The sequence below is a fragment of the Zingiber officinale genome, chromosome 5A (genome assembly GCF_018446385.1).
Source record: "Zingiber officinale cultivar Zhangliang chromosome 5A, Zo_v1.1, whole genome shotgun sequence".
NCBI classification, from domain to species: domain Eukaryota; kingdom Viridiplantae; phylum Streptophyta; class Magnoliopsida; order Zingiberales; family Zingiberaceae; genus Zingiber; species Zingiber officinale.
This window is the reverse complement of record NC_055994.1, coordinates 35,616,532-35,641,715: the sequence shown is the minus strand read 5'-3', so window position 1 is coordinate 35,641,715 and position 25,184 is coordinate 35,616,532. Positions and strand designations below refer to the sequence as shown.

The 25,184-nt window shown below is 36.7% G+C and overlaps 1 protein-coding gene across 4 annotated transcripts in view; it reads left to right on the top strand.

The window, feature by feature from the left end:
* Positions 1-23,843, top strand: part of LOC121980425 (ATP-dependent DNA helicase RecQ-like) — a 104,649-nt gene extending 80,806 nt beyond the window's left edge. For 2 of the 4 annotated variants that reach the window (XM_042532457.1, XM_042532456.1), the window contains exons 13-20: positions 3,902-3,944; positions 4,057-4,222; positions 4,712-4,782; positions 4,871-4,964; positions 6,051-6,263; positions 6,340-6,549; positions 22,981-23,358; positions 23,454-23,843. In XM_042532457.1, coding sequence (XP_042388391.1) covers positions 3,902-3,944; positions 4,057-4,222; positions 4,712-4,782; positions 4,871-4,964; positions 6,051-6,263; positions 6,340-6,549; positions 22,981-23,358; positions 23,454-23,579 — 1,301 coding nt within the window. In that variant the 3' untranslated portion in view covers positions 23,580-23,843. Of the gene's footprint in view, positions 1-3,901; positions 3,945-4,056; positions 4,223-4,711; positions 4,783-4,870; positions 4,965-6,050; positions 6,264-6,339; positions 6,550-22,980; positions 23,359-23,453 lie in introns of those variants that run through there. The other 2 variants (XM_042532458.1, XM_042532459.1) reach the window with 2 other exon arrangements.
* The last annotated feature ends 1,341 nt before the right edge of the window (positions 23,844-25,184 follow it).

Sequence of the window (25,184 nt, the reverse complement as noted above, 5' to 3'; positions counted from 1 at the left end):
CACGAGATTTTAGGTTTGTTTTACTTTGTACAGTGATAAACCACCATTTTTTCAGACAATGTTACTATCCGAGAGGGACCCCAAACATCACTATGTATCAAAGTAAATGGTGCTGTTTTTTATATGGTTGTAATGGAAACACCGAGCGATGATGTTTAGCTAATTCACAAGATTCATATCTAAACGATGAAGGATTTTTATTTAAAAAATAACTTAGGCAACAATTATCTTACATTTTGAAAGTTTGGACGCCCTAAATGATAATGCCATAACATACTCTCACTATCATGAGAAGCATGGTTTAAAGTGTCGTGTCGAAACGGGCGAAACGTCTCGTTCTGTTCGGCGATCGACACCGGCACGACTCTGGCACCAGACCCACGACAGGTGCAACGTGTTGCGCGACCCCGTGGTCATAGCAGAGGGGTTGCTCGACCCTGCAACAGTAGCGGAGATGTCGCATAACACTTCCGCTGTAATCGTGGAGGCATCGTGCGACCCTGCGGTCACTGTAGAGGGCTCGCACTACTAACGCGGTCGCACCGAAAGAGTCATGCAATTCCCGTGGCCATGGCTGGTCGCGCAACCCTGCCACAACACCGAAGTCGTGCGGGCTCGCGAGTGGTGTCGGATTTCAGATTTTTTTAAATTAAACTTAGGTTAATTTTTTTAATCAACTCCTAGTTATGGAGGAGATAATCTAAAGAGACTTTATTAAACTCTAATAAAATTATCTAATTAATTTTATATTTCATTTATTCTAATTTAAAAATTATAATAAAATTTTTATTTATTTATTTATTTTCATAGTTTTTTCTTTTTTAAAAGATTATTTGTTATCTTGTTTATTTTTTAAATATTTATGTTAAATATTTTTATTTTTAATTAATATATTTTATATTTAAAAAATACCGAAACTATATCGGCACGACACGATACGGTACCGAAATCGTATCGTTTCGGTCCAGGACCGAAATCTCGCCACAAGTCAAAATTTTAAACCTTGATGAGAAGCATAAATCGAGTTGAAATAGGTCTTGAGGTTTTGTTTGACTAAGGTTAATCCAGAATTTAAGATGTAGAGGCCATTGTCTTGTCTAGCATTGTCAATCATCTTCTCCGAGACTAAATTCTGAAATTCACAATGAGATGACAAAAAAAATAGCACGGTAGTTAAGATCAAAGTTAAGTTTGCTGACGGATAACAAATTATATGATAAATGAGGTACATGCAAAACATTTCTAAGGACAAGGAAAGGAGAAACAACAACAGTTCCTTTCCCTGCGATAGTAGCAAAAGATCCATCAACGATTTTAACCTTTTTATTCCCTGTGCATGGTGTATATGAAGAGAAAAATTGTGATATGCCCATCATATGGTCGGCGACACCTGAATCTAATATTCAGGAACTATTTGAGTTTGTGCTGGCAATAGAAGCTATAGGGAATATACCTGTCTGAGCTAGAGAGTAAGAGTTAGAATTTCCAATAGTGTGAGATTAAAGCATTTTATGCAGGTGCTCTATTTGATCCTTTGTGAAATGAAGAGATTCAGAGGCTGATGATTGCTGTCCAGAATCAATACCATTTGTTTGAAGGGCTCGAACGCCCCCATTAGTAGCTTTAAAGCTGCTGCTTGACTTCCTTTTATAATTTACTGGTTTGCCATGAATTTTCTAGCATGTCTCTATAGTGTGCCATGACTTATGGCACCTTTCACATCAGAGTTTTGACTTGTCGCCTTCAAAATTGGTCCCTTTAGTGACAAGGGCAGATCTCTCACTCTCCACTATCTTTGGTTCTTTAATTCCTTTTAGCATCACTTGATGCCGAGCCTCCTCTCGACGAACCTCCGAGAAAACTTCTCTAATGGTAGGCGGAGGTTTTCTCCCAAGTATATATCCCCGAACTTCATCAAGCTCCTTATTTAAACTTGCCAAAAACACACACTGCTTCTCTCTACCTTTTTTAATATCGGATACTGTCATTGGTGTTTTCCCATTCCTCTTCTTCAAATAAATCTAGTTCCTGCCATACAGTCATCATTTCATTATAATAGGTAGTAACATCACAGTTTCCTTGTTGCATTCCCCACATTTGAATATTTAATTCGAATAGTTGAAAATGATTCTCTATATCAGAGTAGGTTTCATGTACCGCTTCCCATACATCACGAGCTGTTGGTAAGAACATGAAAGGCTTGCCAATGATCGGATCCATCGAGTTAATAAGCCAGGCTGTCACCAAAGAATTCTCCGAGTGCCATTGTTTGTATCTCAGATCATTCGAAGTTGGTGGCTTTATTTCTTCATTCAAATATTCGAGTTTCCATTTACCATCAATCACCAAGCGCACGGATTAAGCCCATTGAAGGTAATTTTTTCCATTGAATCTATGTATGGCGATTTGGTGGGAATCTGACAAGGAGATATTTGAATTTGGTCGGTTTCCTCCTTCCAAGGATGGTGCACTGTCGCCGGTGGCTGAACCCAATAATTTTGAGTTTGCGCCGACCATAGCATCTTTGAAATTTATGACCGAGAACTTGCTCTGATATCATGTAAATAATGCACCAAAAGAGAATGAAGGAGGAAGACTAAAATCTACTTCTTATTCATTGTAATTCAGATCTCAATACATAGTTAAATAGAAGAAAGAGTATAAGGTACTATTCTAAAATAAGGAAATAGAATAAGAAAATATTCTAATCCTAATAATTACCAATAATTACCTTCCCAAATTTATTTCAATCAAATAAAACCATAACATATTTATTTTAATCAAATCATGCCTAATTTATTGACACAAACAAAAGGAAGCAACAACTTGCAACGAGAAGAATGGGATTCTAGCTTTGTCTTGTGATTTTAGATCTGCATGATTATGGTTGAATGATGTGAGAAGCTCTGCAGGGAGAGGATGTGATGGAGGATTTGGTGGCTGTGAAGATGTCAAAGGCAAAGGCGTGGAGGTGGTAGATAGGTGGAATAGTTTACCTATTCCAGCAGTGGATGAGTAGTTGGTGAAGAGAAGGTGATGGATAAATGGATGTGCAAAAGGTGAAGAAGATTTTGTGGAAGATGGAATATCGAACACCAAAAAGGAATTTAACTCTGATACAAAATTGATGCAGCACCAAACCAAAACTCACACAAAAAATTCAAACGAAATGAATAAAGAACAAAAATAACTATCTCACACAAAGAACAAGAGATTTGACACGATCAATGAGGGAAAATTTTATTAACTGAAGATGATCAATACATAAAGACAACACCACTTTTTGTAGACTTAACTCTAACTAAATTAAGAAGGAATAATACATATTAGGAAGACAATAATTCAATTAAACTACTATCAAATTAAAAGATACCAGCTTCTTGACGTCAAAATAAAATAATAAATTACAATTTAAAGTAAAAATTCCAAATTGAAATCATTGCCCTTTTTTTTTTTTTGCATCAGTGTGTCCATCAATACAACAATCAGTTCAATATTCATTTTCCCTAATCTAATAGTACTTGTATGATTTGGACCAGTATGAGAACATTATGTTGGAGTTATCAGTTTGTTATCATATGTAATTGTAGTTTTATTTTGACTTGATTCGATAAACCAGTTCATATAGCTGGGCTTTGAGAAACTGCGCATTCTTTTCCCTTTGTCTGTTTGGACAGTGAAACGTGTATAGTTCTTAGGTTCCTAGGGTTGATCATTCTCTGACATTTCTGTAGTTATTTCTTTCAGTCTTTAGCTGTATATGTTAAGTTCTAATATGTTTCCTTATTATTTATTAGAGGAATCAATCTATAATCTTTAAGTATAATCTTCAAATCTTCACTATGTCACACCATTAATTTATAGGAAATGCCATTAAGTTTGACCTGAATGATATTGGCAGGTTTTATCAAGGAGAATATTGTTGATGTTTACAGAACTATTAGGTAAAATTTTGATTACTACTTCACAACTTTATTTTATTTCCTCACTATAAGATACTGAAGGATAATTTGTTTTAAAACAATTCAGCAAGTTTGTATTGGAAATAATTTGCAGTGTTTCTCTTATTGGTTTGCAATTCCTCTCATTGAATACTGTGGATCAGACACTAATTTTACCCTTAACAACTGAGATGATTGATGAGGAAGAGCATGGATCTCAGCAAAAAAAGTTGGGAGACTTTCCAAATGCATCTATTTTAGCATGTGAAGAGTTCTTGGAGGTAATCTTTTTTCCTTCCAAAATGAGATTTCTACTTTGGTTATATATAGGCAAAAAGTTAGAACCTATCTATTCTTTTAGAAATTAGTAAATTATTAGTGGATTTGTCAGATATATGGCCTGGCTGGTGTCATGGTGCCTATTGACTGGGATATATTTGTCATCACAGCATGCTTTAACTCTTATTTAGAATCAGATACATCATCTTGTATGTTATTGAATTCTATTTAAATCTGCATTGCCAATAATGATTCTCTTTAAGAAAATTTTAGTCACTCTTGGACGTCTTTGAACTCAAAACATTTGCAGCTTCTTTATTTGGCAGCATACCAGTGCATTAGAATGCACATTATATATAATATATTCACAATTTCAAAACTGTAGGATTGTTGATTTCGCACTTTCCTGTTTACTCCAATAGTACAGTAAATATCAAGTTCTGGTTTGTTACCTCATTAATGTCAAGTCAAGCCATTTTTTATTTCAACAGCTTGAAGCAAAGTTGTTCTCCATGCTTTTAGATGTCAGATTCAGACTTGCAAAAGGAGATGGAATTGCTCCGTAAGTTAACTAGTTGATGACTTCTGTTGTAACTTTATTTCACATGTGATGTTATTGGACTTTTCACAAACTCTTGCTTATACAATAGGTATGCTATATGTGGTGATGAGACAATTAAAAGATTGACAAAATTAAGGCCTCAAACCAGAGCAAGGTTGGCAAACATTGACGGTGTCAACCAGGTTGATTGACTATTTCTCCCTGAGAAATATATCTCAAGGACTGAATTTTTGTGTTATTGTATCATTTTTTAGAATTTCATGATAGCTTTCAAGAAGAAAATAAACATCCTCATTCATAAATTAATTCCCTGAAATAGAATCAAAACTCAGTCATACCTTGTCCTGTATGCATCAATTTATACGGATGTTCCTACTCGCCAAAAAAATGGTTGCTTCTTATGACATATTTAACAAGCGTACACGTGGATAAAAAAATTCTTACAGTCTCAAGATTGCATTTGGATCATTGAAGGATGAACTCAACATGCCAATGAAATAAAAATCAATTTTTTTTTTCATAAATTGAAAGTGAAATCTCTGGTTGTTTTTTGTGGTATGTTTAACAAGTATTATATTTACAAAAGGATTCTTTCCAACACAAGATTTACATTTGGACCACAAAAGGATGAAACCAAACACGTCTGAAATAATTTGGCACATGATTTACATCAGAAATCTTCTTCCATTATTTTCAATTTTAGCATACTTAGGGTTTCCAACATAAGCGTCCGCACGAGTTAAAAGTTTTTGGAAGTGTGATGCTAATCTGCTGGTTTCATGTGGCTTGGGAGCATTTTGACCATAGTATATCTTCACTGGCAGACCTTGTATTTGCTTGTGTTGTGGATGCCTGATTGTGCCAATACCATGTTAGCTGGGTATCCTACGTACAAATCAGCGGCGTCATTCTGTCATTCAGTTTCAGAGTAAAAGATATATAATTCTATATGCTTAGAAGATATTGAATTCTTCTTCTGGCAAGTTCACAAGCCAATTGGTGTGACTTTTCCCTTGCAGTGAAATGCTTGTTAGCCATTGTCACTATAATAATCTTAGACTGTTGTCTTTGAGAGGAAGATTGACGAGTTAATTCTCCTGAGAATGATTTGACCTTTCAATTAAATTTAGCAAAATGTGCACATTATGAAAACTTCAAGATGTTAGTAGTTATATTCATGCATGCCAGTTAATACCTAAAGCATCAAGAATGTTTTCCATTTCTGCATACATTTCTTCTAGGACATCTAATTCTAGATTTCCATCTAGCATTTTCTAACCAGGTATGGTGATGAGTTTATTAGTCAAATCATTAAGTTGTCACAAGAACTGGGCCTCCAAACCCATTGTGAAGGAACTCCTCAAATTCAAGCCACTATGGCCAAAAGGATCAACACAAATATGGAGAAAAAGTTGACTCCAGCCGTAGCTGATGCATGGAAAATGTGGCAGCAGAATGGAATGTCATTTTCTGAAGTTGCCGTAAAATTTTCAATTCTTACTATTTTAAAGATGTTTTTCCTCCATGAATGGAATATAATCCTTAATTATTTTTCAGGAATTGGCAAGGAAATCAGGTCCTGTAAAACAGACGACAGTGATTTCATATATCCTTGTTGCGGCTAAGAATGGATGTGAACTTAATTGGCCTCGGTTCTGTAAGGAAACAGGACTAACACTTGAGATTGTCTCTCAAATTCGCCGTGCTATCAAAAAAATTGGTGCCAGAGATAGGTTAAAGCCCATCAAAGAGGAACTACCTGAAAGTGTGAGGACTTAATCTTTACATATAAAATTTACATATTCTTGATGTTTCTTATAGTTATTAGAGTTATTATGTGTTGCATAGTGGATTTAGTCTCACATTAATATTTTAGGTTTAGAGGTTTAGAGTTTATGTTAAGTCCTACATATAGATACAACGGATGTCTCTTACAATAACAATCAATATAGTTTAATCCCATCCCATTTAGCATGGTATTATAGCCATCTCTTCTAGATTAAGATTTCAAGAATGTTCCCTCAAGGGATAGGCTGTCGATTTCAATGAGATGGCAGTGATCTTCTTTCATCCATGCCTTCTCTCTTCAAAGTCCAAGGCAGCCCACCCTTATCTTACTCACTGAAACATTTTATTTTTCTTGATATCAACTTACTCGTCTCTAACACCATCATGCAGTTTTTGCTTTTTCTGAACAGCACTGTGCATCATGGTGAGCTCTCATGCCACACACTTTATACCTATGATACAATCTCAAAGGAGAATTATTCAAATTATTCCTTCAACCTATAATATTATATATGTATTTTTAGAATGTTATTTAATTGAAGGGGTGCCTTAATACAATGATAAAGTTGCTGTCATATGACTTTCGTACATCGGGCTGCCTTTTAGAATGTTATTTAATTTGAATAATAAAATTTTCATTTTATTTAGCATAAGAAATAGTTATAGAATTAGTCGTTTGAATTATTGACAAGGCATATTCTAGATGTCTATAAATAAATATGTAACCTTTTGGCTAAGAAGAGTAATAAATGAATGTGTTAAGTCTTTATGAATTAAGAGCCTTTTGGCTATTAGAGGATGATTCCTTGACCTCAAAGTGATCATTCCTTTCCCCTTTTCTATGATTTCCTATGAGATAGGATGTGAATTTCTATCAACTTGGTATTGATGAGAGATTCTTCACCACTGTCAGTTTTCCTTGCATTGTAATCCCTCCACCACCACCGCTACTACTACCCCTGGAACGATCATTATTATCTTATAACACTATTAGCTGTATATATCTGTATATATTAGCTAATATATTTGTCAATTAGCTAGCTATCAATTACCTTAATTATAGTTTCTAAGATAGATTCTTTCTTAAGATAGATTCCTAGTTTTGTATATAAATATGCCTAACTCTTCAATAAAGAGCATGCATTCTTTTTATGTCAAATAACATAGTATCATAACATTAGAGATTTGAAATTTGGGTTGCATCCCTGCCACTGTTATCGTCTCGTTTTCCCTTGTCCGTGTGCGACAAAGCTGGCCATCGCTGCCCCTTCTTCCCTTGTTCATCGACACATCTCGCAAACCCCCTCGTGTTCTCTTCAAATGCCAGTGCACCAATTGGACGTCCTTTTGGGCGCCTTAGGCCACTCGCGACCTCGGCGTATCCACAAATTTCTTGGTTGGCTGCTGTTGGGGTTCAATCTAAGTCCCACATTGGAAAGATTTAGGAAAAATCATGGGTTTAAAAGGATGCATGATATCTCCATTGGCATGAGGTCTTTTTGGGGAGAGCCAAGAGCAAAGCCATGAGGGCCTAGTGTTAGTGTGTGCACTTATGTGCCAAGACACTCCTTATGTATTTTGTGGATAATTATTTAATAAAGGCAAGAATTTATCATTAATTATTTACTTTTCTGTACGTATATGATTAATGATTAAGTCCCACAGATTTATGGGTATATTAATTTGAAAACAGTCCTTGATCGGATAGATATCTAGAGGGGACATGGATATCTAGATCAATGCTGAGTATGACTAGGTTGAGATAAACCGGAGGGATGAATATCCAAGTTGTACTTAGGGGTGCCTTGAGTTTAGAGGTACACTGGACACGATCCGCTCAAGAGGAGACCACATATTAAACATCATTGGTTATTCCTCTTATGAACGAGTGTAACTGATCTTTTGACTTGAGACCTTCATTTATTCTATGCGTGGAGTTATGTGCTTTGATGCCGTTAAAAGCAATCTTTAATCGGATTGAAATTAATACGGTAGTTGGGTGTATGACAAAGCGTAGAGAGAATAGTGTTGAGTCAATAAAGGATTCATCGCTCTTCTGGATTATGAGTTAACATCCTGGTCGCTTGATAGAGATATTAGTGATTCAAAATCCATGGCCATGGGAGGAATGATTTATCATTCAAGAGGAGTCTATTATATCTTGGAAATCAAGTAAAAAAATTAATTTGGTAATGATGCATAATGTATCAAATTAATTAGGATGTAGGCTTAGATGAAGAGATTGAATTACACAGTAATCGGTTCATAGTGGTTTACAGTTTATGATTGATATTAATTTTATCACGTTGGGTGGCTAAAAACTGTTGCTAGACGGTTAACCACCTTAGTCTGTGTATGGATTTACACTGCCTTCGTGTATAAAACCTAGAGGGTCGCACGCATAGCACGTAGACATGAATAAGAGTATTGGAAGCGAGTCGAGATCAAGATCAAATATGGATTTATTTGATACAAAGAAGAGAGAATTCGAATAGCCAAAATCATGATGATTAATGGAGAATTCGAAGAGTCATCATAATGATAATTAATGAAGAATTTGAAGAGTTATCATAATGAAGGTCATAAATGAAGAATTTATGGAGCCTATAACTCTTCATCTTCCTTATTAATGAAGATCATAAATGATGAATTAATTGAAGGCTTAACTCTTCGTATTCCTTGGAAGCTATAAATAGCCATCCTCGGAAAGATTCAAAGAAAGGATTTCATTCTCTCCATTTCTCCTTCGTTAACTTCGTCTTCCACCGGAAGAGATCGGTAGTGCTTCCAAAACTTTGTCGATCCAAGTGGCTAGCACCTAACGGATCGTATCAAGTTCGTGTTCTAGTGCGCGTGGATACCGCTAGAGGAGTCACACGTGGGGCTCTTATCTGTCTATCTGTCTGTGATATCATTCACACCTATCGAGGACTCGAGGTATGTTTTATATTGTTTTGTGTAAAACTATATGTACCACGAAAGATCCATGATTCAATATATGTCTTCCGCTGCGCTCCGAACCCAACATTGGTATCAGAGCAATTCGTGGTTGGATCATATAGTACGAAGCAGATTCTTCAAAATTTATTTGAGGAATCAGTGTTTCGAGAGATTTCAAAAAAATCTTAATTTTTTTATTTCAAGTTATATGTCGTAGCATTTCATGATAGAAATTAATTTTATCTAAAAACATGTGAAGTAATTCATGTTGTAATTTAGATATAAATTCCTTGTGGCATAAGTAGATTAACATGCTAAAAATCTCCAAGACCTATTTGTCTTAAAAGACTATAAGGATTAATAGAGATAAATCCCGTAATGAAATTGTGCAAATGCACAAATAGTTAATTATGGTGAGACATTTTAACAATTACAAAAATCCCTTAAATATATTAAAGTCAAGATTTGTTAAATACCCTCCACTAATAACTATGATGATAGTTAGAGTTTTTACATAAGTCGGTACAGCTCAGCTGTGGGCTTGTGTCAAAACATCTATAATTTATCATAATTATTAGTGGATCTACTTAACTCAAATTTGTTGACTTGTTTAGCTCAGCTAAGGTTAACTGATTTGAGGGGCGAGAGTTGAGAATATAAGGCTCGACAAGAATATACCGAAAGTCACATAGATTTGTGATTGACAAGTTAAGGCCTACTTGATGAATGTAGCATGTAGGTACAGCTCAGCTGTGTGCATTCTATATGATTCAGGGTTTCGGTCCTATTTAGAATTATTACCAACTAATTCCCGATTCTGACAGTGAGGGCTGTTGGACTTGAATAAAATAATAGGAGTTATAAAAAACCTTTATTAAATAATTCCACAAATACTAAAACTCTGCTTTAAATTTTAGATGGCAAATACAAGTACCTTATCGCTGCGAAGCATTCTCGAGAAAGAGAATATCCTCCTCGGTTCCAACTACCTAGATTGGTATAGGAAACTAAAAATTGTCTTAAGACATGAGAGAAAGATTTATGTGCTTGAAGACGAACCACTGAATGAGCCTACACCCGATGCTTCAGAGGAAGATCAGTCATATTATTCACAGTATATGGAAGATGCACTGGATGTGCAATGCATTATGCTGTCTTCTATGTCTCCCGAGTTGCAGAGACAGCATGAGAACATGAGTGCTAGGGAGATTGATCAGCACTTGCGTAAGCTCTTCCAAGAGAGTGCGAGAGTAGAGAGGTATGGAACCTCTCGAGCACTATTTCGTACCATGCTGGAGGAAGGAAACCAAGTTGGGTCTCATGTACTCAAGATGATCGGGTACATAGAGAGGCTCGAGAGCTTAGGTTCCAAGTTGGACCAAGACTTGGCTGTTGACCTAATCTTGTCGTCACTACCTCCATTATTTTCGCAGTTTGTGTTGAACTTCAACATGAATAGCATGGACAAGAGTTTGACTGATCTGATGGTAATGTTGAAAACCGCTGAGAAGGATATGAAGGTAAATCCTTCACTGCATGCAATGATGGTCAAAAAGACCAACAAACGCCCTGGCACCGAGAAGTTTAATCCTAAGGCTAATGCAGTGAAGAATCCTAAATATCAAGCTCAAAAGAAGCTTAAGAAAGGGATGCAGGTACCCCAATCTGATGAGAAGGAGGTCATGTGCTTCCATTGTGGCAAGAAAGGTCACTGGAAGAAAAAATGCTATATTTTCATGAAGAAGAATGCCAGTGGAGCGGATGCTTCAGGTATTTTTATGATAGAGTGCAATCTTTCTGTTTCTTCATCATGGGTCATAGATTCTGGAAGTAGTTCTCACATTTGTGCGAACATGCAGGATCTAAATGATTGCAGACGGTTGTCCAAGGGCGAAATGGACCTACGAGTAGCTAATGGAGCGAGAGTTGCTGCGTTAGCCGTAGGAACCTATTCAATAAATTTGCCTAGCGGACTTATTTTGAATTTAGAAAACTGTTATTTTGTTCCTAGTTTCTCAAAGAATATCATTTCGGTGTCAAGTTTAGACACCAAGGGATTTGTATTTCAATTTACAAGTTATGTTCCTTTTATTTGAATAATGTATTTTATGGGAATGTTTCATTGAATAATAGTCTTTATGTTCTTAACTTAGATGAACCGATCTATTGTATTGAAAGTAAGAAACAGAAATTACATGACTCAAACTTAACATATCTCTGACACTGTAGACTTGGTCATATAACCCAGAAACGCATCGCTAGATTACTCAATAATGGGTATTTGGACTCTTTTGAATTAGAGCCCATAGATACATGCGAAGCATGTTTACAAGGAAAAATGACCAAGAAGCCTTTCACCAAGATAGGTGAACGGGCAAAGGAACCACTAGAACTCATACATAGTGATGTTTGTGGGCCATTGCAAGTTCAGGCTAGAGGAGTGTATACCTACTTTGTGACTTTTACTGATGATTTAAGTAGATATGGATATGTCTACTTAATGAGACATAAGTCTGAAACTCTAGATAAGTTTAAGGAGTTCAAGAATGAAGTAGAAAATCAACGTGGCAAGAAGATTAAGGCTCTTCGGAGTGATCGAGGTGGCGAGTATCTAAGCCAGGAGTTCATTGATTACCTAAAAGAGTGTGGGATAATTTCCCAACTTACACCTCCTAAAACACCGGAGTGGAATGATGTTTCGGAAAGGAGAAATCGCACACTCATGGATATGGTTAGATCAATGATGAGTCATGCAAGTCTTCCAATGTCATTTTGGGGCTATGCCTTAGAAACAGCAGCATACACACTTAACCGAGTTCCAACCAAGACAGTAGATAAGATTCCTTATGAATTATGGTTTGGAAAGAAACCAAATTTATCTTATCTTAAAATATGGGGTTGTGATGCTTACGTGAAGAATGAAAATTCTAATAAGCTTGCAGCAAGATCCATAAAATGTACGTTTGTAGGTTATCTCAAAGCTACAATGGGATATTATTTTTATCTCCCAAGTGAGCACAAAGTTATTGTTGCTCGATATGCTACTTTCTTGGAAAAAGAATTTATTTCTAAAGAAAATAGTGGGAGTAAAGTAAGTCTTGAAGAAATTATAGATTCTACAAACAGGTTGGAAGATGAACAGTTGGACAATGAGACAGTGCCACAAGCACAAGTGTCTCCTTCATCCGAGACTGCTCAAGAAACGCGAGATCAACGTAAGTCTACAAGAATACATCGAGAGCCAAACAGATATAGTTGGCTGGTAACCCAAGATGAGGAAGTGCTACTCATCGAAGATGATGTACCGTCGACTTACGAGGAAGCAGTTGCTTCAAATGATTCTGAGAAATGGCTGGAAGCCATGAAATCTGAAATGGACTCCATGTACACCAACCAAGTTTGGGAGTTGGTTGATGTGCCAGTTGGGGTAAAACCCATAGGGTGCAAATGGATCTTCAAGAAAAAGATTGACATGGATGAGAACATAAGTACCTATAAAGCTAGGCTTGTGGCAAAGGGTTTCAATCAACGTCTTGGAATTGATTATGATGAAACATTTTCGCCTGTTGCAATGCTTAAGTCCATTAGAATTTTGCTAGCTATAGCAGCTTACAAGGACTACGAGATTTGGCAAATGGATGTTAAAACTGCTTTCCTAAATGGAAGGTTACAGGAGGAAGTATATATGGTACAACCTCCCGGTTTTATAAAATCCGAGAACGCCAATAAAGTATGTAAGCTCAAGAAGTCCATTTATGGACTAAAGCAATCATCTCGGAGTTGGAATCTGCGATTTGACGAAGCCATTAAAGATTTTTCTTTCGTCAAGAATCCAGAAGAACCTTGCGTTTACAAGGTTAGTGGGAGCAAGATTACGTTCCTAGTGTTGTATGTTGATGACATACTTCTTATAGGCAATGACATCCCTAGCCTAGAATCTACCAAGACTTGGTTGGGAGAGTGTTTCTCAATGAAAGATCTTGGAGATGCAACCTATGTCTTAGGTATTAGAATATACCGAGATAGACAAAGCAGGTTACTAGGGTTGAGTCAAGGTGTATACATTGATAAAATGCTGAATAGATTCGGTATACAGGACTCCAAAAGAGGATATTTACAAGTATCACATGGTGTGCATCTTTCCAAAGCTATGTGTCCAGGAACACAAGAGGAAAGAAATAGAATGGAGAAGATACCTTATGCTTCGGCTATAGGGTCCATAATGTATGCTATGATATGCACTCGACCAGATGTCTCGTATGCATTAAGCATGACGAGTAGATATCAGTCAAATCCTGGAGAGGGTCATTGGATTGCGGTAAAGACTATCCTCAAGTATCTTAGAAGAACAAAGAACATGTTCTTAGTTTTTGGAGGAGACGAGGAATTAGTCGTCAGAGGATATACTGACGCAAGTTTTCAGACAGATTAGGATGATCTGAAATCGCAGCAAGGATATGTGTTTTGTCTGAATGGTGCAGCTGTTTGCTGGAGGAGTTCCAAGCAGGAGACAGTTGCAGATTCAACAGCTGAGTCCGAGTACATAGCAGCTTCAGAGGCAGCAAAGGAAGCTGTGTGGATCAAGAACTTCATAGCAGAGCTTGAAGTGGTTCCTAGCATTGTTGATCCAGTTGTGTTATACTGTGACAATAATGCGGCCATAGCACAAGCAAAGGAGCTAAGGTCTCACCAACGATCCAAGCATGTACTAAGGAAGTATCACCTCCTTAGGGAGATTGTTCAGAGGGGTGATGTGTTGGTGAGCAGAGTAGATACCAGCGAGAATATCGCAGACCCACTCACAAAGGCCTTACCTCTACAGAAACATGACACCCATGTGAGGAGCCTAGGACTGAGAGTCCGTAGTGTTTGGCAATAGTGCAAGTGGGAGATTGTTAGTGTGTGCACTTATGTGCCAAGACACTCCTTATGTATTTTGTGGAAAATTATTTAATAAAGGCAAGAATTTATCATTAATTATTTACTTTTTTGTACGTATATGATTAATGATAAAGTCCCACAGATTATTGGGTATATTAATATGAAAACAGTCCTTGATCAGATAGATATCTAGAGGGGACATGGATATCTAGATCAACGCTGAGTATGACTAGGTCGAGATAGACCGAAGGGATGGATATCCAAGTTGTACTTAGGGGTGCCTTGAGTTTAGAGGTACACTAGACACGATCCGCTCAAGAGGAGACCACATATTAAGCATCATTGGTTATTCCTCTTATGAACGAGTGTAACTGATCTTTTGACTTGAGACCTTCATTTATTCTATGCGTGGAGTTATGTGCTTTGATGCCGTTAAAAGTAGTCTTTAATCGGATTGTGATTAATACGGTAGTTGGGTGTATGACAAAGCGTAGAGAGAATAGTGTTGAGTCAATAGAGGATTCATCGTTCTCTTGGATTAGGAGTTAACATCCTGGCCGCTTGATAGAGATATTAGTGACTCAAAATCCATGGCCATGGGAGGAATGATTTATCATTCAAGAGGAGTCTATTATATCTTGGAAATCAAGTAAAACAATTAATTTGGTAATGATGCATAATGTATCAAATTAATTGGGATGTAGGCTTAGATGAAGAGATTAAATTACACAGTAATCGGTTCATAGTGGTTTACAGTTTATGACTGATATTAATTTTATCACGTTGGGTGGCTAAAAACTGTTGCTAGACGGTTACCTTAGTCTATGTATGGATTTACACTGCCTTCGTGTATAAAACCTAGAGGGTCGCACGCATAGCACGTAGACATGAACAAGAGTATCGGAAGCGAGTCGAGATCAAGATCAAATATGGATTTATTTGATACAAAGAAGAGAGAATTCGAATAGCCAAAATCATGATGATTAATGGAGAATTCGAAGAGTCATCATAATGATAATTAATGAAGAATTTGAAAAGTTATCATAATGAAGGTCATAAATGAAGAATTTATGGAGCCTATAACTCTTCATCTTCCTTATTAATGAAGATCATAAATGATGAATTAATTGAAGGCTTAACTCTTCGTATTCCTTGGAAGCTATAAATAGCCATCCTCGGAAAGATTCAAAGAAAGGATTTCATTCTCTCCATTTCTCCTTCGTCAACTTTGTCTTCCACCGGAAGAGATCGGTAGTGCTTCCAAGACTTTGTCGATCCAAGTGGCTAGCACCTAACGGATCGTATCAAGTTCGTGATCTAGTGCGCGTGGATATCGCTAGAGGAGTCACACGTGGGGCTCTTATCTGTCTATCTGTCTATGATATCATTCACACCTATCGAGGACTCGAGGTATGTTTTATATTGTTTTGTGTAAAACTATATGTACCACGAAAGATCCATGATTCAATATATGTCTTCCGTTGCGCTCCGAACCCAACACCTAGGCCCAAAGTGATCATGTCATTGTGGAGATATGTGAACATCCTTTGGGCACAACAAATGATATCAGAGCTATGGTCCAGACCCGATGCAATGTGGGGTGGCCTTGAACAAAGTTGAGGGTGGGCCTGGAGTAGGTCAGGGTGATCGGATGCTTACGAGGAGGCGAGTAGGTCAGGGTGACTAGATGCTCATAGAGAGGCCCGGAGTAGGTCAAGAGTGACCGGATGCGGATGCTCGTGGAGAGGGCCAGAGCAGGGTGATTGGATGCTCGCGGGGAGACCCAGACTATGAGAGTAATTGTGGTCCTTCGTTTAAGGGGAGGATTGTTGTGGTTCAATTTAAGTCCTATATTGAAAAGATTTGGTAAAGATCATGATTTTAAAAAGGATGTAGGATATCTCCATTGGCATGATGCCTTTTGGGGAGAGCCCAGAGCAAAGTCATGAGGGCCTAGACCTAAAGTGGACAGTATCATGCCATTGTGGAGATATGTGGACATCCTTTTGTATAACAAATGGTATTAGAGCCATGGTTCAGACTCGATGTAATGTGGGGTGGCCCGAAGTAGATTAGAGTGACCGGATGCTTGCGAGGAGACCCAGAGTAAGACAGGGTGACTGAATGCTCGTGAGGAGGATCGAAGTAGGTCAGGGTGATCGGATGCTCGTGGAGAACCCGGAGTAGGTCAAGGTGACCAGATGCTTGCGGGGAGGCTTGGAGCAGGTCAGAGTGATCGGATATTTGTGGGGAGGCAAGTAGGTCAGGGTGACCGGATGCTCGCAGGGAGGCCCGAAGCAACTCAAGATGATCGGATACTCGCGGATAGGCCTGAAGCAGGTCAAGATTGATCGAATCCAGTTGCTTGCAAGGAGGCCTAGAACAGGTCAGGGTGATTAAATGCTCACGGGGGCCAGACCATGAGAGTAATGGTGGTCCTTCGTTTGAGGGGAGGATTGTTGGGGTTCAATCTAAGTCCCACATTGGAAAGATTTGGGAAAAATCATGGGTTTAAAAGGATGCATGATATCTCCATTGGCATGAGACCTTTTGGGGTGCGCCCAAGAGCAAAGCCATGAGAGTCTAGGCCTAAAGTGGACAATATCATGTCATTGTGGAGATATGGGAACATCCTTTGGGCATAACAACTGCTTCATCGACTTAATACACTCCATCGAGATATTACACAAGGTGCTCGCTAATGTCCGCCTTCCACCTCATTGAACATCCCTTCGGGAAGAATGTCTTCGGCGTGCACAACCTCAACCTCTTTGACAAGATCACAACATCCTCACCTACGACTCTAGTGAGCAACAACCGTCACTGCCCTCTATGGATGCAGTTTCTTTGTGTGTGGAGCAGCCGCCATCATTGCCTCCCTGACCATAAACATCTTGTTCTTCCTTTGGAATCTTTTCTTATTGGACTTCCTTTGGGATAAAGTCTTATGACTGAGAATAAGTCTTTTATTATGATAGATGTGGTGCCTGTGATGTCTAATATCACGGAGTATAAGCTAAATGATTCGAACTATTTGAATTAGAGTAAGACTGTTTGTTTTTATCCATGGAGTATTGATAAAGATGGTTATTTGACTGATAATCCTCGTAAAAGATGATTCGAAGCAGACATGACTTAGAAAGGATGCTCGCTTGTTCCTTTAGATTTGAAATTATATTGATAGTAAGGTAATTGGTTTGATTGAATTTGTTAAATAACTAATAGATTATTTGAAATTTTTATGATTTGCAAAGTCTTTTACCATGTGGAAAAACAAGAGACCAATTATTTTATGGCGTTCAAGAAGACATATGAGGAGCTTAATATGTTGTTATCCTTTAGCCTTGATGTGAAGGTTAAACAATGCCAACCAGAGCAGACGACTATCATGAGCTTCCTCGCTGGCCTATCTCTTGACTTTGAGTGTGCTAAGTCATAAGCTCTCTTTAGTTCTAAGGTGTCTTCTTTTTACAAGATGTCTTTAGTCATGTCTCCATATAGAAAGTACTACACTTGTTCTACTTAGTGGTGCTTTGGTAAGTCGCAATACTAATTATGTGCCTGAAAAATCAACTAGTCATAGTGGAAACAAAAGAGATGGCTCACAGGACTTTCAAACTCGAACGCCAAATTCTAGTAGTATTGTGTGCAATTATTGTCGTAAGCTAGGCCATACAGTTTGAGTATAGAAAGCTCTGATAAAAAAATTTTCAAAAACACTTAGCTTATATTGCGTCCACTAATGACGCCTCTGATATATCAATTTTTATGAATTTGCCAAGTTCTCACAATATTAGGAATCACTCAAGTCTTCATTTTCCTCTGTCACTGTTGAGTAGGTAAACACAACACATGTCTTATTTTCTCATCTTCCAAATGGGCCATTGATTATGGTGTCATGGATCATATAATAGGTAATTCTAGTTTCTTTTCTAATTTTAGTCCAAAGTTAGCACTTCTACTGTTATTTTAGCTAACGAGTCTATCTTGTGTTCATAGATATGACACTATCAATACAATCCCTTTGCTTCCTCTGTTCTCCGTCTAACATTTACCTAATTTATCTTTTAATTTGCAACTAACTCATAATCTTAACTGTTGCATCTCATTTTTTTCCTTATCATTGCTTATTTTAGAATCTTTTGACGAAGAAGATTATTGGTAAAGGATGCGAGTCTGGAGACCTCTACATTCTTAAAACAAATACGTTTGATTTATCAAGCTCAATAATTAATCAAACAAGTAAAAATTTTAAACAATCAAATAAGCTTGAATTGAGAGCTCGATAACATCTAAACGAATCACGTTCGAACCAAACTTAAGTCAAGCTTGAATTGAGAATTCGATGTCATCAAAATAAACTAAGCTCAAGCCAAGCTTCAAACAAGCTCAAGCTCATAAAAAATAAACCAAGACAAACTTGAACAATCATTTCAAATGTTTGGTTTATTTTAAACTGGGTTCGGCTTAGCTCGGTTACCTTATCAAAAAAGTTTGAATACCCTAAACCTCGACTCGGCTCAGCTTGTTTACATCCCTATTAATATTTCACCTAAAATGGTATGGCAGAATGTAAAAACAAATGTCTTCTTGAAATTGCATGAGCTTTTTTATTTCAAATGAATGTTCACAAACTTTTTTTGGCTAATCCATTTTCCACCGTATGTTTTCTCATTAATCGCATGTCATCCTCTATTCTTCACGGTGAGATCCCTTTCAAAATCCTTTTCCTGTTGACCCTAGGATATTTGGTAGCATTTGTTTTGTTCGGGATGTTCGTTCGCATGTCACTAAATTAGATTCTAAGTCTTTGAAGTGTATTTTCTTGATTATTCTCGTCTTCAGAAAGGTTATAGGTGTTATTGTCTCAGTATTAACAAATATCTTGTCTCAATCGATGTTATTTTCACGGAAGACATACCTTATTTCCCGTCCTCACCTATTCTAATTCGTTAAAGAGAGGATGATGATTTGTTGGTGTATTCTATCACATCCTCCGGACTAGTCTCGAAACCAGCTCATGTCAAGCCTCCTATTATTCAAGCCTACTCCAGGCGTCAACCTCTTCATTTATGTCTTGCACTTACTCCTTTGTCATCAGATCTAGTTCCGAGCGATGATCTTCCTATTACGTTACGCAAAGGTAAATGCCAGTGTACTTATCCTACTTCTTTTGTTTCTTATAACAGTTTGTTGTTTTCCTCTTGTTATTTTATTATTTCACTTAACTCGATCTCTATTCCTAAAACTATCTGTGAGGCCATATCTCATTCCGATGGGAAAGAAGCAATGATAGAGGAGATGAATGCTTTAGATGACAATGACACTTGAGATTTTTTCTACCTTTAGGGAAACAGGTTATAGGATGCAAATTAGTATTCACAGTCAATCTAGATGGGTCAGTTGCCAGATTGAAAGTCCGTCTTATCGCTAAGGGCTATGCTCAGACCTATGGTATCCATTATTCTAACATTTTTTCTCCTGTTGCAAAATTGACATTTGTTCGATTGTTTATTTCAATGGTCGCTACTAATCATTGGCTTTTACATTAATTTTATATCAAGAATGCTTTTCTTCACGGTGATCTTTAGGATGAGATGTATATGCAGCAACCTTTTGGTTTTGTTGCTCAGGGAGTCAGAGCGAGCTTGTCGTCTTTGAAAATCTTTGTATGGTTTGAAACAGAGTCCTTGTGCTTGGTTTGAAAAATTTGGTATGATGAAAAGTCTGATCATTCTATGTTCGACAAGAATTTAGGAGCTGTGTTATTCTGTTAGTTATGTATGTGGATGATATTGTTATCACTGGAAGTAATACTATAGGAATCTCATCGCTTAAATCTTTCATTCATACTCAGTTTCACATAAAGGACTTGGGGGTGCTAAAGTATTTCTTAGGTGTTTGAAAAAGGTATATTTTTATCTTAGAGAAAAATATGTCCTCGACCTATTAACTGAGATATGAAAATTGGGGGCAAAGCTTTGTAGTGCTCCAATGACTCAGAACATGCACCTCGCAGGAGATAGGGAACTATTTGATAATCTTGAGGCATCGAAGGATGATTGGGAAGTTAAATTACCTGCTCGTGACTTGTTCAGATATTGCATATTCAATTAGTGTTGCCAGTCAGTTTATGTCATCTCCAGTAGTTCATCATTGGATAGCGTTAGAGCAAATTTTGTATTACTTGAAAGGAGCACCCAGACGAGGTATTGTATATGTAAATCATGGGCACACTTTTATTGAATGTTTTTCAGATGTAGATTGAGCAGGTTCTAAAATGGATAGAAGATCTACTTCAGGTTATTATATCTTTGTTGGAGGAAATTTAGTCTCATGAAAAAGTAAGAAGTAAAATTTTGTATCACGATCTAGAGTCAGAATATAGGGTATGACATGATTTATGTGTGAGATAATGTGGATATATCAACTGTTGGCTTAAGCAGGATTTAAAATTTCAATACTAGTAAAACTGTGATGTGATAATCAAGTTGCTCTTCATATTGCATCGAATCTTGTGTTTCATGAGTAAACATAACACATTGAAATTGATTATTGTTTTGTTCGTGAGAAAATTCAACAAAACTTGATTTCTACATACATGTGAAAATTGGAGAACAACTAGGGGACATCTTCATAAAAGCTTTAAATGAGGTTCCGATTGATTATTTTTGTAACAAGTTGGGTATGATAAATATCTATGCTCCAACTTAAGGGGGAGTATTAGCTATATATTTTAGCTAATATAGTTCTCAATTAGCTAGCTGTTAATTAACTTAATTATAGTTTCTTAAGATAGATTCTTTCTTAAGATAGATTCTTTCTTAAGATAGATTCCTAATTTTGTATATAAATATTCCTCACTTTTCAATAAAAGAGCATGTATTCTTTTTATCTCAAATAACAAACATATCCATTATATCCAACATAAGAAAAATTACTAGCATCAAGATTTCACATCTACAAATTAAAGATCTTATCAAACATAAGAAAAATGTTCATATTGGAGAAATAGAGATCCTACTAAATGAGTTTCAAAAGATAAAAGATCTTTTCTTGTACATGGCACGCTAGATGACTCGAAGTTGGAGATAGCTTCTCTCCATCTAGAAGGGAAGATATTATGATGGTATCGATTATTTGATTCATGCCGTGGATCCGCAACATGGGAGAAGTTTGTAGTTGATCTTCTCATATATTCCATCCCTCAAGATTATGAGAATGCAAATAAGGATTTGTCTGGAATTCAGACTACTACAATCACTTTCTTCAACTTTTTAACTAAACTCGTGGTTGGTGAGAGCAAGAATTGTTGAACATTTTTATTAAAGATTTCATCCAACATCCAAAAGGAGATTAAGATGTACTATCCTCTTATTGTAAAAGTTGCATTATTCTTTGCATGATTGCATTAAAAGATCTTTGAAGAATAATGGAGAAATACTTAAGTTAAGAATAATCCATTGTCTAACATGATTCATTATAATACAAGTTTGAAGTAGAATTGAGGGAAAAAATACTGGTGGAAAATAGAGAAACGAACAAGATATTGACAATCCATATGAGGATCTAAACCATTGATAATGATTAGAAGAATTTATCTATCACGATCATCACAATACCTATATTTGAAGCCACCGCATTAAAGTCTGTGAGCTTCTTTCATCTACAACAATTTCTACTTTCATCATTCAAGAGAACAAAGCAACAATAGTAATTTCCTTGGAGTGACACATTAGAACTCATTTCTACTTAAAGGAAGAATCATAGAGGTGTACTTGTCGATCATAACTTTATGTCTCAGTCGATCCACAATAAGAGCAGATTTCATTCCAGTTATTAAAAGAAAAAGAAAAAGAATAAAAAAAACAGACCACCCTTGAGGACAAGGTCTTTTTGAAGGATGGTGGAATGATACTACTAAAAAGAGAATTATTGAAATCACTTCTTTAATCAATAACTATTAACTTTTATTATCTTTAGAATAAGCATTTAATTAGAATAAATAAATTACTTTATTTTATTTTGAATAAGAGATAGTTATTCAAATAGTTTTTATAATTATTAACAAGGCACATTTTAGATGCCTATAAATAGATATGCAGTCGTTTGGCAAAGAAAAAGCAATAAATTAATGATTTAATTCTATGTGAATCAGGAACCTTTTGTGTATTATTGAAGGACTATTCCCTCCAAGTGATCATTTCCCTTCCCCTTTTCTTTGATTTCCTACAACATAGGGTGAGTTCCTCTCAGCCTGATCCACCTCTATGGCACATCTCATCTGTTCTAGGCACACCTGTTCTGTGCTGTTTCATCCTACTTTGTCATCATTGTAGAAAGCCTACTTCCCTGCAGCAGGTCTAGATCTACCCATAGTAGCAATTCCAGTAGAATTCTAACCTACCACAGTCTGTGACAAGCAATATGATGAAAGGTCCTCCAAATCATGTCTAGCATCTAAAAGATGGTTTAAGACATTTAGTCTGCAGCGAAAGCTTGATATTACAAAACTAATACTAATAGAACAAACATGTATTTTTTGTGTTTCTGCTTAAGAAGTCTGTGCTTAACCATTTGAACATGCAGGTAACCTATGATAACATCAAAGCCTTTTTAACAATGGAAGAGCTTGGCTTGTCAGCGGAAGAAATGTCAGGCTATGACACCAGAACTGATGTTCCTAACATGAAAATGGAATCATCATTAAACATCAACCTAGCAATCACCATTAGAGATAGAGCAGAACCTTATTGTTCTATGAGTGCCTCTGCAATGGCCTCTGCTCCTGTCTCACCATGTCATGGTACAACTAATACAAAGCAATCCAGGGCTGAGGACTCTCTTCACCTAGAATACTACTCTCCAAAGAAGTTGCAAAAAGTTTGTGAGAACTGGGAAAACTTTGGCAGTGATTTAGTGGCAACAAAAACTGCTGTCCTGCAGTGGATCATGGAGCACGACAAGGTTGGTCTATTTTTCTTCCATTTCAAAATTATCCTGTTTGGTTGTCTGAAGAGTAAAGAAACATGTCCTGTCATGGGAGCATAAATTTTCTGCAGGTTGGATTAGAGGATATTGTGAAACAATTCAAAGGATCCAAGGAGGAAAGTGTACTTGATCTATTGGCCTGCCTTGAATGTGAATTTCTGATATTCAAGAAAAATGGTCTGTTCCAAGCTATGTGAATATTACAATTATGAAATCTTGGAATCTTTTGATACCCTTTTTGTTCTGAGGATGTATAAAGGTATGGTGCTTTCTACATGCAACCAGTTAGATATGAAGACTGAAGGCCTGCAAAATTGATTGCCACTGGGCATTGGATTGTTAAAAGATAGTTGGATGTAGAATCTACTGTAGAAATGGATTGTCAAAAATTTTGTTAATCCTCTTTTTTTTTTAATCCAAAGAATGTTGTAGTTTTACAATCAAGAGTAGGATTTGTTTAAGAGTTCATAAGTTCTCGCATGATATCTGCTAGGTTCATATAATAACTTAAAAGAGGATAAATTTCCTTTTTTTTTTTAATCATCTTACTGAGTTTGTTTGATATGGTGGGTTCAATGTTAACCGTTGAGAAAGTAGATGACTAAAGAGAAAATGTTTGTTGATTTTTTTTATGCTAAGAATACATTTTTCTTTTTTTTCCTTTAAGGGGTTAATATTATGCACATTATCTTTTCACCCCACTAGGGTGTTCAAGCCCACTTTTTTTTTTTTTTTTTGACATTTTGGTTAAACTTAAGGTGATTAATTAAGGTTGGATTATTCATTTAGATTATGTCATGTTCAAAGATACCCAGTAAGTTCTTTGGAGATGAGTTTCAGTGCTATTTTTTTTCTCTGCCGAACCAATACCTTTAGTCATTTATTTTCTCCGTGCACTTCTTTTTAGTATATTTTTATGTATCATGACAACTTGAGTAAATTTTCTTTGAACTGTATCATTAATCCAATCAGTAACTGAGTTAACAGGTAAATAACATTCAAATTTAACAAAGTTCACTAAAAAAATGTGGAATCATCATATCAGTGTCTCTTTTAGAACTGGTGTCACGGATATGAAGGGAGATAAATATAGATATATAGGTGGAAGACAGTGGAGACTACCATAGTTAGTGACACCTTGGAGATCGATCCCTATCCAATTCAAACATATTATCATGCGATCATTATCTGTGCTACACCATTGAGTACATTTTTTGAAAAGGTTAAGTTTTCATGGACCTCGAAGGCATGGATTGAGAACAATTTTATTAGGTATATCCCTGGAAAGGTCAGGTCCTAATAGACTTCAAAGGAACTTTGTTGTCCTCATAGACTTCAAAGGCAAGGATTGGGAATAATTTTGTTGGGTACATCCTTGTAAAGGTTAAGTTATCACGGACCTCGAAGATAAGGATGGGGAATAATCTATTGGGTACATTCCTGGGAAGGTAGGTTCTCATGGATTTCGAAGGTAGGATTGAGAACAAATCCCATTGAGTACCTCTCAGGAAAGGTCAAGTCCTCATGAACTCCAAAGGCAAGGCTTGGGAACAATCCCACTGGATACATCCTTAAAAAAGTCAAGTTCTCAGAGATTTTGAGGGCAAGGATTAGGAACAACCTTGTTGTGTACATCATCAGAAAGATCAAGCCTTCATAGACTCCGAAGGTAAGGATCGGGAATGCCCCCCTTGGGAGTATCCTCGAAGCAGTGTGACGGCATGGGAACATTCGTGTTAGGGAATGCCCGTTGCTCGTCACCCAGGCCAACGAGAACACCCCTCGTGGGAATATATCCCTTG